At 37.8% G+C, this 15,966-nt stretch overlaps 1 protein-coding gene across 1 annotated transcript in view; it reads right to left on the reverse strand.

Moving 5' to 3' along the window:
* Positions 1-15,025, reverse strand: part of LOC147480241 (uncharacterized) — a 34,825-nt gene extending 19,800 nt beyond the window's left edge. The window contains exons 1-8 of the mRNA XM_086578595.1: positions 14,924-15,025; positions 14,695-14,829; positions 14,556-14,596; positions 4,011-4,104; positions 1,857-2,124; positions 1,445-1,591; positions 611-1,341; positions 348-553 (exon numbers count right to left, since the gene is read on the reverse strand). Of these exons, the coding sequence (XP_086434721.1) occupies positions 348-553; positions 611-1,341; positions 1,445-1,591; positions 1,857-2,124; positions 4,011-4,104; positions 14,556-14,596; positions 14,695-14,829; positions 14,924-15,025 (1,724 nt within the window). The remainder of the gene's footprint in view (positions 1-347; positions 554-610; positions 1,342-1,444; positions 1,592-1,856; positions 2,125-4,010; positions 4,105-14,555; positions 14,597-14,694; positions 14,830-14,923) is intronic.
* Positions 15,026-15,966: the final 941 nt, after the last annotated feature.

The following is a 15,966-nucleotide window of genomic DNA, read 5'->3' on the forward strand; positions in this document are numbered from 1 at the left end:
CCCATATTGAATATTTTATTTCTTTTGTTAAAGTTAGTACCCAATATTAGATCTGTTCAATAGTTAAAAAAATTAGGGATCTAAGGCTTATTGTTTCTTGCTAAAACGTTTACGGGGCAGGAAAACAGTTGTCGAGGGTTATGTATCTTGTTAGGTGAAAGCAAACGATGAGTGTTTTAAGGGGACGGCAGGACAACTTAGATAATGTAGACATCACTACCCTTCCACCTGTTTTATGAATTCTTTAGCAAATCAATAAGGATCTTTTTATCATTTTGTTATATCAATTGATTTGGCAACAAATAGATGCAAAACAGAATTTCAAAATTGAAAGGATGAGAGCATACACTTCTAGAGAACCATTTCCTAACGCGACAGCAAGATAGCCCATGCGATGCTTGTTTTCTACATCACACACGTTAGGAGGCCGCCATTTGACGTCCCATGCAACCTTTCCATTGTGAGCTAGACATAATACAACTCTAGGTAAAGCAACATCCTTGGGAGGATTAAAGCTATTGGAACTGATTTCCAAGGATCCATTGTTAAGCCACTTTCAGACTTCGATGCTATTGCATCTTGATCAAAAGCCTTTATTCCCATGCAGAACATCAAAAGAAGTATCCATATCCTTATCTTGCGCTAATGTGAGCGATGAAGTAGTAACATGATGAGTAACTCTCAATGTCTTATCTTTCTTTTTCCTCTTCAGCTTGGTTAATTTGTATCTGCATTGATCAAGTGCTTGTGTTTCTAACCCAACATCTGTGTCCCAGCTTTCTACCATGGCTTGCTCCTCTGTACTCCTGGTCGCTTCAGTTAAAGCAAGAAAGCCAGATGCTTCTTGAGAGATGCCAACAGCAAGGGGTGGAACAAACTGGCTTTCTGTGTCTACTAACAAACCACCCTTTATGTCCTTTTTCTTTCTAAGTCCCCCTTCTGCCTTCTTCAGTGGAAGTGAATCTTTCTCTTTCATATTATCTAATGCTTCTTGAGAGATGTCAACAGCAAGGGGTGGAACAACCTGGCTTTCTGTGTCTACTAACAAACCTTCCTTTATATCCTTTTGCTTTCTAAGTCTCCCTTTTGCCTTGTTAAGCGGAAGTGAGTCTTTCTCTTTCACATTATCTAACTGGCCATCAGCTCCTTGAACACTTTTACTTTTGCATCTAGTTTTCTTTCCAGGTCTCCGTCTTGGCCTCCTGAATGGATGTGTATCTTTCTCATTTGCATTAACTAATTGAGCAGCTGGTGCTTGACCCTGACTCTCACCTCCTAAAGCACCTAATGGGTCTTGACAGATGTCAAAAGCGAGTGGTGGAACAAATTGGCTTTCTGTGTCTAAACGAAGTAAAAATTCCTTTATTTCCCTTTTCTTTCTAATTCTCTCCTTTCGCCTTCCTCAATGGAAGTGACTCTTTGTCTTTTGGATGATCAATTTGACCAGTTGCTTGAAACATTTGGTTCTCTCTGTTGGAATCATCTAAAGATTTTATTCTAGTTCTCCCTCTTGACCTCCTGAAAGTAACTACATCTTTCTCCTCTGCATTATCTAATTGAACAGCAAGTGCTTGACCCAGGTTCTCACTCCCTAAAGAACATAGCGATTCTAGAGAGACGTCAACAGCAAGTGGTGGAACAAAATGGCATTCCTTACCTAAATTAGCAAGCGATTCCTCTATTTTCTTTTTTACTTAGGTCTCCCTCTTGTCTTCCTCAGTGGAACTGACTCTTCTTTGCAATATCAAATTGACCACCAGTTGCCTGAACCATTTGGTTTTCTCCATTTGAGTCATCCAATAGATTCCTTTCTATCATGCTTTCTGGGCCTCCCTCTTGGCCTCTTTAATGGAAGCATATCTTTTTCGCTTTTGCATCATCTAATTGAACAGAAAGTGCTTGATCCTGGTTTTCAGCTTCTAAAGTACCCAAGGGTTCCACTTTTCTAACCTGCATTCTTGGTCTCCCACATTGCTTTTTTGGTATAGGTGGTAAAACCTCCTCTTTCACTTCATGTAATAGGCACCATATCTGAACAACACCTCTTCCTGTCAAAGGCATACCTATCTTGTGATAAGAAGATTCAGAAGAAGTTTCAGGAGGATGAGCAGCAACTGCAAGATACTGAAAGATATTTGAAAGCCAGAAAACGGTAGTTAGATACATTTAGGCGACTATGTTTAAAATTTGAGAGAAGTTCCAATATTTTATTCGAGAAGTCTAGTACCCATGCAATCTACATCCACAAAGTTGAAAACAACGAATATAGGCCGTGTTGGTTAGGTTGAACTTTAATTTCATTGTAAACAGTTTCCATTGTAATGCGTTTTCATTGCAACAGTTTTCACCAAAATTGTTTACCAACCGTTTCACAAGGATAATGAGAAAGTAGATTGTTGATGTAAATCTGGAGAATAATAGGAAAAAGGAGGAGGATTTGGTAAAAAGGTGGTTAAGTAACTTCTTTCTGAAAAAGTAGGATAAATAACTTCTTTTTGATTGGGTGAGGGTCAAACCTGAAAGTTGTAAACCAACAAGGGCAACCCCAATTGAATCTAACATGTGGTCTGTTTTAAACTATATATGGTAAACCAATTACATGTTTTGTTTTACCACATAATCAAACAAGCGAAAACACATGTCCCACTTTTTCACTTTCTGTCAAAAGCCAGAACGTGGTACAGTAAGCCATACAACAACAAAAGTCAAACAAAACTATTACTCACTCAAAACTACAAAAATACTGCAGCAGAGTTTCATTCAAAGTTTGATCACACTAACTTCATGTCTAAGGCAAGAAGTCTGGGTTTGTGGGTCCTGTGAAATGTCAAGTAGCAAAGAGCGAAACAAATGAATTTTATGTCATAGTTGCAGGTTTTTCCTCAGGTAATTCTATTCATCAAGGTAATTGTTCGACTTTGTTATGGGCAGTGGCAGCACGTGAAGGGGACCACATTTAAGATGGTCGCTATTTTTGGCCTTCATTGTTACACAGTGAAAGATGCTCTGCCTCTTATATTTTCCCTCCAATTCTTTTATTTGCTTTGTCCTACCAGGTACTTCTAAATGGATCACTCTCCCTCCCTCCCTCTCTCTCTTATTGTTTACCCAATGTTTAAGAAAATATGAAAGAGCATAAAGTAAGTCCAAGGAAGATCATTTTGTACACATTTGCAATCATAAATTGTTTACCCAATCGATGAATACTGTTGCAAGCATAAAGTATGTAACAAGTCTTATGGTGATTGGAGTTAAAACAGGTCTTATTTGATTGGACAGCTGGGAATTGCACACTTAGAAGGCTAGGGTTATACAACTTCAAACTTTAATTGGACTCAAAAACCTTGCAACTAACACACCGGATATTAAAGCGTCTTTGCATTTTGCAAAAGCTCATACTTTTGTGATGAAATTGTAACTGAAAACTACACACGCATCTAATTGGATGAAATCGTTATACCCAATAAAAGGAAAAGAACTATGTAATTACTTTCGACCAACCCAAATAGAAAGGGTTTTACTGCAAGACTAAATTCATCTTGGGGCTTTCAAACACAATAAAATAGAATAAGCAAGAGCATACGATTTTCAAAAATACAAAGAAAGATGAGCAAAGTTATTTAAAGATCAACAAACTCAAAAAGCACATGCAAAGAACGAAATTGAATACCAGATTATTATGATGCAAAAAATATTATTGTTAGAGTTTTGCGTGAGTCATTAGATAGGTAGGACACTTTGCTCACCCGAATAGTAGGGAAGTGTGCCATTGGTCGTGGGGTATTGGGAATTAAGGGGCCCCACAACCGGGTTTGTTTTTGAGGTTTTCCATATTGTAAGCAAACTATATTCCTATATAGGAAGCATGAGAGAAAGCCGAAACTAATTCAGACGTACTCTCTTTTCTCTATCCTTTCTCTATAAACTTTCTTTTTCATTAGCAATAACATAATTTTACCATTCTGATTAGTCGAATTGAAAATAAACTAATTAAATGTACACCCAAGTACCTCACATTTTATATGAGAATCGGACTGTTGATATACGCTACCACACCAATCCAATGCCCAAACATGTCCTCCAACATAAAGCACAAAATCTTTCCTGCAGAAAAGTAGAGCCTTATCCAACTCATACAAATAAAAACCAGTAGATAATTTTTTACATGGAGACTAATAACACTAAATAAAATCTAGATACAAGTCATAAAATCATGTGGTAAACCACTATCCATCTTAAAGAAAAGGGATGACTTTTACTTTGAAGTACATCATATCCACTGATTTCCGCCATGATTCATATTGTTATTGCTAAAGTGCTTTTCTAATATGAGGCAATTCCTCGAGGGCGTCTAAAAGGCTTACTATTTTTCTACATACATATATATAACGGATATAGAGCACCTTAATTCACTAAGGTTGTATACTCTCTTCTCTTTTCTTCTCAATATCTCCGTGTTTCTTTCTTTTTCTCATACTCAATAACATACATTCAACCTAACTGGTTGAAAATAAGATTAAACTACATGATAGTTTTTTTTTTATTATTATTTAGATCAGAAAGAGGTTGTGATTATGGTAAAGGCAAGACTTGCCCATTCATTTCCATGGCAAGTACTCCATCCTCAAACAATTTAACACATCAGTGACAAAGCACCATTCACATTATTATTTCAGTTTCCAAACTTCACCAAATTTTCTTGATTGTTCAAGATATATCATCAATATAGCACCTGTTTACACTTATATTATATATAACACTTGGGCACAAGTCTTTCTATGATTTTGTCATAAGTGCATTTAAACTAGGATGAGGAAGAAAAGGTCGGGGCACCCCTAATCGACCTAAACTTGTAGATGCATTAAATCAACCAATCAAAGTGTTTTGCATTCATTCTAATGCAATCTCACTTGTAGATGCATTCAATCAATCAAGTATTTTGCATTCATTCTAATGCAAACTCACTAATAGATGCATTCAATCAATCAAGTGTTTGAGGACTCTGGCAATGAAGACCAGGAGGACGATCATTAGATATTTAGTTTCTCTGAAGAATACAATGATTATGCAGACGACATTGACGAGTAGATGGTGGGGGTTTTCACATACAATCACGAGAAAAATGACATAGTATACATTCATACATATCATTATTACAATACTTCACAACAACAATCATAAGCGTAAAACAAATCAATGCAACAAAACATACCTAGTTGCTGGAAAACTTGTCTCACCTGACGAACTCTCAATCTTTAACAACAACAACAACAACAAAACAGTCATAAACAAGAACAAACAACTTAACATAAGAAACAAAAAATGTACAATTTATTATTACAACTCAGTACTCACCTTAGGAATGATGAGCGAAAGAGAATTGAGGTAAGCCAACTTCATTAGTAACAACCTCATTTCCTCTTCCCCATTAACTTGACAACTAAATTTTACTACCCTTGGCTTGTAATAATTATTATAATCGCATCCATTCCCTATAAAACACATTTTATTTATTCATTCATTAAGTAAATAAAATCAAGAAAAGGGATAAACCGAATAATAATTTTTTTTAAAGAATATTACCTTAAAAGGTGACGTGGGAATTAAAGTGTTGTAATATTTGAGTTCCGTCATCATTTTCTTGTTCTCTCGTTTGTTAGACGAGTTTATGAATTGTGTTCATTGCTTTGAAATGATTCTCGGCGGAATAATCGAATGGTAAAACTGTTATTCCAGAATTTGGTTCATTCATTTTGGTAATTTTCTAAACCCTGACACGTTAAGAATGATATATATATTTATAGAGAGAGAAAAAATGGAACGGAGGAGGGAGAGAGGATGGGTTTGGAAATTGGACTGGGCTTAAATTCGATTTTATAGTGTGATGGGTTAGGGACACGTACCACCACTAGATGAACAAACAATTTGACCCGAAGACTAGTTTAGCCGTTTCCAGTCTTTCTCGGTTTCTCTACGGCTCTGTTTGGCAGTAGAAAAATTCGTAGTAGCCAACCTGGATTAGCTGATCTAATTCTGTAGATGTGCAACTTAAAGCAAGTTAACCTGGAAGTTGTTTGGCTGCCACTCGTTCATCACAAGTTCAACAAGGCTCCATTGTTTGGTTCACAATCAGATCTGCTTACAATCGATAACATGTTACATATTTGAAAAGATAATAGAACATTATAAATCAAAAAAGAAATAATAACTTAAATACAAAATGTCTATATTCTCACCAAAAAAAAAAGTTCCACAAAATATTTAATTAGAAACAAGTATCACCGGTCATTTCATTCTTAACATGAAACAAATCTAAAGCAAAATCAAAAGTATTACATCAATCTGCATTGTTTGCTATTTCAGTAAATGTTGTTGCCATGCTTTGAATAACATCTACCATACCCTCTACAGTGCTTTTAGGACGCGACTTTTTAGTCTCATGAGGGTTTGGCATCATCTTTGGTCGTCTCTTTTTGAGTTGGGCACAAGCTTCAAACTCACTGTCCAAATTGATCGGTTTTAGAGTATTATTACCCAAATCATCAGAACCAACAAGTGGACTTTGGGACCCCTCTTCATTTTTCGGAATATGTTTTTCATGGTTCAAAACTTTCTCACTAGGCGCACGACTATATTTCCCACTAGTCCCACCATCACCAAATATTATGCACAAGTCCTCATATCCTGTAACAGACTTAGTTCTCCAAATTCCAAAATCCGGGTGTGCCTGCATATGGTGGACATAATTTTCTAGTGATGAATTATAGTTCTTTGGAAGACAAAAAGTTCTTAAAGTAAAGTGAGAAAATCACCTTGACATAATCATCCTAAACCTGGTCATCATCGGCATATACCATTTCTCTATTATTATCCCAGCCAAATCCACTTTGATCAATTAAAGTTCTTATAGCACTATGGTTCTTCTTCAATGCTCTATAGTGATTCTTTAAAATTTCCAATCATAATTGGGACCAAATTTAGTTTTGAACTACCCCACTATATGCTTCCAAGCATGTTTACTAAATTGGCCATCAAGGTATCGTCCATCATGCACTTGCGCCACCATAAGTTTCATAAAAATTTTATCCATTGGAGGCGTCCACACCGTCCTCTTACTGTTTTGGCCTTTAACATTCTGTGTCTCTTTCTCCATTCTTTCAAAGTTAAAAACATAATAATTCAGTGGTCGAGTGGCGCAAAGAGTATAACCCAAGTTAGTTGAAAAAATATATAAAGGTGCGAGTTCTCAATTCTCTACAATATCACAGATAAATAAGAAAAAAAAAATAGTTCGGACATCATTGAAATGGATACAATATCAACCTGAATGATCAAACAGACAGAGACATGTTAATCCATCCTTACTTGAATAAAACTACATACCCAGTTTCACAAATATACTTTTCTAAATCAATCGCATGAATCAAACTATCAATCAACCTAAGACTTTAGCAAGTACGTTACCTACCATAATAGAACCTATCATGTTCAAATATGACATCTATAACAGTCAAATAGCACTAAAATAATAACACAAACAATTCATCGGTAGTAACACCAAAGCTAACAAATGTACAGTTCAATGGTACTAACACCAAAGCTAACAAACCATGTCAATCCAGTAGAACCTGAAACAATATCAGCACTTTTGATAAACAAGGACCTGATAAATTCACTAACCACTTGACCTCAATATAAAATGTACTAGAGTTCAGAAATTACGTTTGTAAAGTGAAAAGCTTCAATATTAGGCAAGTGACAGAGTATGTTTATCAACTGTCTAAATCACGTCGCTCATTCAAGGGTGATCCAACAACCACTATCAAATGAATCAAGTCAAATGTCACTCAAATCATTGTCACCCTTATATGAATAGTCGTCTGTGTTGCATGGGTACGCCTCTCCTTCCGCCGTGTCCCGTGTCGTGTCGTACCGACACCGACACGACACAGATACGTGGTCGGAGGGCTTTGAGAAAAAAAAAACAGCTTTTTTCATAGTCAAATTAGGAGGGAAGTTAGAAATTGTAAGTGGAGTTTTCAGTTACATACCTTTATTTTAATAATCTGTCTTTGGTTTCTTTCTCTTCAGGTTTCCTTCAAGTTTCCATTAATGACTTCAAGGTTCAAGCACCTGGTTTTGAGATCTTTCCTGATGAAGAAGAAGTGGTTTTGACTTTAAACAAAAACTTTCTGTTGTGCCAAAGCACATCAATTTTTGCTGTCTTAACTTATCTAATTTTAAGGCTGGCCGGCTGGGCCAGACTACAGTGGCCCAACTTTGGGCTAACTTTTGCTGTAGCAGGGACATCAATTTGGTGTTGTACTTAAAAAAAATAATTTTCTGTTGTGCCTAAGGATATCAATTTTTGATGTCTTAAATCATCCCATTTAAGACTGGGTCAGACTAAAGTTGCCCAACTTTGGGCTAGTTTTTGCTGTTGCCGGACCATCAATTGGTGTTATATTTTGGATATTTTTAAAGCTACATGTTGTGGGGCAAATCAGCCACCTTTAGTTGATTGTTGGAGGAAAAGTGGAAAACCAATACCCCACATTTTTGTGGATGCAAACCAATCCACGTTTTTTTGGAGGCAAATCAGCCACGTATTAGCTAACATTTTGATATATTTTGCTCTTTTTTTTTAAGAAACTATTTTGACTTGACCAAAGATTTAAGCGTTTAAGGGGTATACTTATTGACTTGAATATATTTAGCTGCTTGTAAGTATCAAAAATTGATATAAGGTTTATGACAATATTTTCATTAAAGAAATTTGATGTAATTATAAAAAAAAAAATTATAGAAATTGTATGGAAATATATAATGTATATATTCTTTATGGAAATTTGACATAACTATAAAATTTTAAGCGAAAGTTGATATTATTTAAATCCACTGAGATATTTAGTAAAATTCAAGTGAAGGTCAGTATAGTTTCGAATTTCTATTTTACCAATTGTCTCGTTTCTCTGAACCACTAATCTTATTTTTTTTTTTTTAGAGTTCTTGTAAGCAGTCACAAAAGGGGTACGGAACCCCTCCTCACCTATATAAGAAAAGTGTGAGGAAGGGCTGAAACATAACTAAGTCGTCCTATTTTCTCCCTCAATTTTTTTCTTGATTAACTATAATAATATTTCACTTTTTTCATTAGGTAATTGTTATAAGAACTGCACGAAAACGAACTCCAAAAAAACTAAAAATGATTAGTTAGAAGTTTTGGTGTAGATGTTCTCCACGTCATAGAGATCAACCTCACAAGAATTCAATTCATTTGAAGATGTCTAATATCGTTAAAAAATATTTAGTAAACTATGGAATTATCCACACTCTGAGATTCTTAAAATTTGAAATAGGTGTTGGCAAAGTTAGACATACTCAATTATGGAATGACTAGCTCCTGGAAATCAACCCTCAATTAATTTAAGTAAGTAACCTTTGATAGCCGAAGTTCAATTAAAGACATGATCAAGTTAAGTTATAGTATGTTCAAGCTTGACTCAGATATAAGTTGTAGCACAACCAAGAACGATCAATATTATATTTTTGCTATCAATTTAGATCCGTGTTAGAGTTATATTGTAAGCCGTTAGATATTGTAAAATGAGACTATTTTCCTATATAATCTATGGTCCATGATCCATAATCCACGAATACTACACGTGTTAGAGTTGCTATAAGTTGTTCCTATATAATCTATGGTCCATGATCCATGATCACGAATACTATATGTCGAAGTTCTTGTAAGTTTTGGGCCAATTGGGACTAAGGGTGGAATTTGAGCCGAAGCTGCGTCGGCTCCGGCTTCATTTGTTTAACTATATGAGCCGAGCTCGAGCTCAAATTAAAGCTCGTGTAACAAATGAACTTGATGAAGCTCGGCTCGTTTAACTCAAATAGCATATTTGTAGAGTAAAATGACCAAGCTCTACAAATGAAGCCGTCGAAGTCCGGGCGCCGGCCGAAGGCACACGGGGGCTTGGATGCCCCGGGCGCCGTATATGTGCTATCTGAGGGATGGATGTGTATCGAGGGTGGATGTGCGCCGGGCGCCAAGCCGGGCGCACACGTATATATGTGCCCGTCTTCAGCGGATGTGCGTCAAGGGCGCCGAAGGTGTGCTTATTTGTGCTGCATCTGAGGGCGGATCTTGCTGTCGGGGCACGAACGCGGTATCTGCGGCTTTGTCGGGAGGCGGATGCGAGTCAGGGACCCCAAAGGCTATGTGTGTGCCATACCCGGCGGATCGCGTCGCTAGCGCCGAAGCGCGCCAGATCGCTGCTGCATCGGCGGATTCACGTTAGGGGCGATAAAGGTCGCGATATCCGGGTCATCGGGGCGGATGTGCGTCGAGGCCGTGAAGCCGCGGTGTATCCGCGTGCCGTCTGGGAGGTAGATCGCTACGTCACTAATAGATGCATTCAATCAATCAAGTGTTTGAGGACTCTGGCAATGAAGACCAGGAGGACGATTATTAGATATTTAGTTTCTCTGAAGAATACAATGATTATGCAGACGACATTGACGAGTAGATGGTGGGGGTTTTCACATACAATCACGAGATAAATGACATAGTATACATTCATACATATCCTTATTACAATACTTCACAACTGTAATCATAAGCGTAAAACAAATTAATGCAACAAAACATACCTAGTTCTTTGGAAAACTTGTCTCACCTCGAACGAACTCTCAATCTTTAACAACAACAACAACAAAACAAATCATAAACAAGAATCGCATAAACTTAAACATAAGAAACAAAAATGTACGGTTTATTATTACAACTCAAGACTCACCTTAGGAACAAGAGCGTAAGAGAATTGAGGTAAGTCAACTTCATTAGTAACAACCTCATTTCCTCTCTTCCCATTAACTTGACAACTAAACTTTACTACCCTCGCTTGTAATAATTATTATAATCGCATCCATTCCCTATAAAACACATTTTATTTATTCATTCATTAAGTAAATAAAATCAAGAAAAGGGATAAAACTGGAATAATATTTTTTTTTAAAAGAATATTACCTTAAAAAGACGACGGGAATTAAAGTGTTGTAATATTTGAGTTCGTCATCATTTTCTTTGTTACGTCTCGCTTGTTAGACGAGTTTATGAATTGTGTTCATTGCTTTGAAATGATTCTCGATGGAATAATCGAATGGTAAAACTGTTATTCCAAAATTTGGTTCATTCATTTTGGTAATTTTCTAAACCCTGACACATTAAGAATGATATATATATTTATAGAGAGAGAAAAAAAAATGGAACGGAGGAGGGAGAGAGGATGGGTTTGGAAATTGGACTGGGCTTAAATTCGATTTTATAGTGTGATGGGTTGGGGACACGTACCACCACTAGATGAACAAACAATTTGACCCGAAGACTAGTTTAGCCATTTCCAGTCTTTCTCGGTTTCTCTCTCGAAGCCCGAACCGGATGCCTATAATTAACCAACAACTAGAAATCGTTGGGCTTTCATACTTCAGCCAACAAATCTTCTACATGGGCTTGGAAGATTGGACCCATTGTACCTTGCACTTTGTTTAGTTCGTTGGGAGTTGGGACTACTCATTTTTTTTGGCCTTGAATAGAAAGCATCTGGGGCTGACACGACAACCAGCAAATTTGATCACTTGTCTTGTACAGCCGTACAGGTTACAACACTTTATAATCACTAGATTTCTGCACGTGCTATGCAGGATTTAAGGGGGAAAAAAAAACAGAAGGAAAAAACAACAAAACAAATTGCTGAAGTGTAGTATTTAGGTGGGCCGTGGGCTTATCTATATAACAAAGAAGGGAGCAGTGGGATGACAAATTCCACCTCATAAGGTGACACTCGCTCCTTTTGTGTGTGTAGATGAGATGTGAATGATGTAGATAGATGATGGTCGTTGAACAAATAGAAGCGTATCAAAACCTAATTATCCCTCAACGAGTAAAGGATGAGTAGGGTATCGTTTCACTTTTAAGTGTATGTTATGTGAAGACAGACCGGAAAGGGGAAAGGGGTTTGAGGGATTAAAAACTAATATTGTAGAGATTGTAGATTCTAATGCTAAACTAAACTAAATTAACTAAACTATTGAGAATTAATAAGAGAGGGAATTCAAGAGATTAGAATCCACCAATACTTTTGATCTATGACCTTCTGCTTCATGGTTGTTCTTACAAGTAGACTACAATTAGGCAATCGAAGCAAGTCTGCCGATGCCCTCTTGATCTAAACATCGTTAACAATTAACTCTACTTAAAGTTGTTCCTATGTTTATGCTATTAATATCTTCTTTTCTTTTATGTAAGCTCGGGCAGCCATTCAATGTATTACCAAGAGCAACATCAAGGAGTACTTCCTAATAGGCCCCATTCAATGAATCACCACTTAAAAGGCAAACACAAAGAATACTTCCCTAGGCAAAACTCCCCCCTCGCTACCCCTTCTAAGGCAACACAAAGAATACTTCTCTAACTCTAAAGAATTACACTACTAGAAGAAAAGTGAAGAACACTAGCATGATATTAATATTGCAAAACATAAACCCTATTATATACTTCCATCCCCCTTGCGCAAGCAATGGAACTAATAACTAAAAAAACATAAAGAACTAACCTTGATTGAAGAACACCATGAACCGGAAGAATCATTAAACCTTAAGCACCGGCTTCATCTCCTCCCTTGAAGGAGAAGATTAGCCTTCCATATAGAAGGAAGAACACGAAGAACGAGAAGAAAGAAGAGTCGAAGAATATAAGACTAGAAAGACTAATTTATTAAGACTCACCTAGTTAAAACCGATCTTTTATTATTAATCTCTCTCTTCAAGTTCGAGAGACAAGAATATAAGTGAATTGGCAAATTACATGAGGCACTTAGGTCCTCTATTTATAGGGGTTACAATGAGCTCTGAAGCATTCCAAACCGTCCATTTGTTTCCTAATACAATTGGACTTCTTCCGAGTCCGACTTCGCCTTCAAAACCGAGAAGGAATTGGCTACGATTGTCGATTCATGCGTCTGGACGCATATTCATTCATCGTCCCAAACTTAATCAATGCGTCGGATGCTTGATGTATCGTCCGAGACGCAATCAATGCATCTGGGCCGCCGATCCATCGTCCCACGCATAAGCCAATTTTCTCTCTTACGCTCTATCCTTCTATCCTCTTTTATGGCTTTGGTCCAAGCAATGAATCCTTTTGCCTTGGCTTCCAAATAGACTTTAAAATAGGTCCAAGTCGCATCTTTAATAGCTCCAATTCCTTGGCCTTCTCCATGATTGTCCACGGACCTCCCATGTGATCCTTAATGTTCAATTACTGCCGTTTTACCCCATTTTCTCTAATATTCTACAAAACTCTTTTTTACCTGTAGAATCTTAAAACATAACTTACAAACACTATTAGTCTACTAAGATGGCTAAACAAGAGGCATAATCGAGGGTTAAATAGCACTTTTTGAGCACTTATCATAAGGTGATATTTGGTCGTGCCACCCCCTCACCATAGCCACTAGATTGTTTTCCTGGGGTGAGTTAATAAGTTTTTTGGGATGAGTTTAAAAAAAATTCTCACCTCACCCACCCCACCAAAAAAAAGTGTGGACAGTTTTTTGGGTTGAACTTTTATGGGCTGTTTGGTTATGGAAACATGAGTAGAGGGGGGGGGGGCTTGGATGCGCCAAAGGCGCCATATATGTGCCGTCTTAGGCGGATGTGTATCAGGGGCGCCTACGGCGCGCATATCTGTGTCGTACTCTGGAAACATGAGTAGGAGGTGGATGTGCGTCGGGGGCGCTAAAGCCGAAAGCACACAGGAGGGGCTTGGATGCACCGAAGGCGCGGTATATGTCTTTGTCTGGGGATGGATGTATATCGGCGCGCCGCGATATCCGTGTCGTTACTCGAAAACATGAGTAGGGGTGGATGTGCGTCACGGAAGGCTGGCGCGCACATGTATATGTGCCGTCGCATCAAGCGGATGATGTCGTCAAAGGCGCATAGAAGGTCGTGCGCCATATTTGTGTCATCTGGGAGGCGGGATCGCGGCGAGGGCAACCGCGATAACGGTATCCGTCTTTGTCACGGAGGCGGATGCGAGTCAGGGACCCCAAAGGCGTATGTGTTGCCATACGACCGGATCTTGGATGCGGGGACGCCGAAGGTGGCGTATCGATCTTGCGTCACGAATCGGATGCGTTAATGCACGCGATAAAGGTGCGATATCCGGGCGTCAACGGGGCGGATGTCGTCGATACCGGCGGGTGTATCCGCGTCGTGCACGGAGGTAGATGCGTGTCACTAATAGATGCATTCAATCAATCAAGTGTTTGAGGACTCTGGCAATGAAGACCAGGAGGACGATCATTAGATACTTAGTTTCTCTGAAGAATACAATGATTATGCAGACGACATTGACGAGTAGATGGTGGGGGTTTTCACATACAATCACGAGATAAATGACATAGTATACATTCATACATATCCTTATTACAATACTTCACAACTGTAATCATAAGCGTAAAACAAATCAATGTAACAAAACATACCTAGTTGCTGGAAAACTTGTCTCACCTGACGAACTCTCAATCTTTAACAACAACAACAACAAACAAATATAAAACAAGAATGACAACTTAACATAAGAAACAAAAAATGTACAGTTTATTATTACAACTCAGTACTCACCTTAGGAATAGCAGCAGAAGAGAATTGAGGTAAGTCAACTTCATTAGTAACAACCTCATTTCCTCTCTTCCCATTAACTTGACAACTAAACTTTACTACCCTTGGCTTGTAATAATTATTATCTCGCATCCATTCCTATAAAACACATTTTATTTATTCATTCATTAAGTAAATAAAATCAAGAAAAGGGATAAAACGAATAATAATTTTTTTTTTTAAAGAATATTACCTTAAAAAGTGACGGGGAATTAAAGTGTTGTAATATTTGAGTTACGTCATCATTTTCTTGTTTTGTCTCGTTTGTTAGACAGAGTTTATGAATTGTGTTCATTGCTTTGAAATGATTCTCGATGGAATAATCGAATGATAAAACTATTATTCCAGAATTTGGTTCATTCATTTTGGTAATTTTCTAAACCCCGACATCGCTAAGAATGATATATATATTTATAGAGAGAGAAAAAAAATGGAACGGAGGAGGGAGAGAGGATGGGTTTGGAAATTGGACTGGGCTTAAATTCGATTTTATAGTGTGATGGGTTGGGGACACGTACCACCAATAGATGAACAAACAATTTGACCCAAAGACTAGTTTAGCCGTTTCCAGTCTTTCTCGGTTTCTCTACTAGAAGCCTGGAACTGGATGCCTATAATTAACCAACAACTAGAAATCGTTGGGCTTTCATACTTCAGCCAACAAATCTTCTACATGGGCTTAGAAGATTGGACCCATTGTACCTTGCACTTTGTTTAGTTCGTTGGGAGTTGGGAATACTCATTTTTCTTGGCCTTGAATAGAAAGCATCTGGGGCTGACACGACAACTAGCAAATCTGATCACTTGTCATGTACAGCCGTATAGGTTACAACACTTTATAATCACTAGATTTCTGCACGTGCTACGCACGATTTAAGGGGAAAAAAAACAGAAGGAAAAAACGACAAAACAAATTGCTGAAGTGTAGTATTTAGGTGGGTCGTGGGCTTATCTATATAACAAAGAAGGGAGGAGTGTGATAACAAATTCCACCTCATAAGGTGATATTTGGTCGTGCCACCCCCTCACCATAGCCACTAGATTGTTTTCCTGGGGTGAGTTAATAAGTTTTTTGGGATGAGTTTAAAAAAAATTCTCACCTCACTCACCCCACCCAAAAAAAGTGTGGACAATTTTTTTGGGTTGAACTTTTATGGGCTGTTTGGTTCTTGAAACATGAGTAGGGGGCTTGGATGTGCCAAATGCGCCGTATATGTGCCTTTACCGGGGGGGGCG

The sequence above is a fragment of the Coptis chinensis genome, chromosome 8 (genome assembly GCF_015680905.1).
Source record: "Coptis chinensis isolate HL-2020 chromosome 8, ASM1568090v1, whole genome shotgun sequence".
In the NCBI taxonomy this organism is placed as follows: Eukaryota; Viridiplantae; Streptophyta; class Magnoliopsida; order Ranunculales; family Ranunculaceae; genus Coptis; species Coptis chinensis.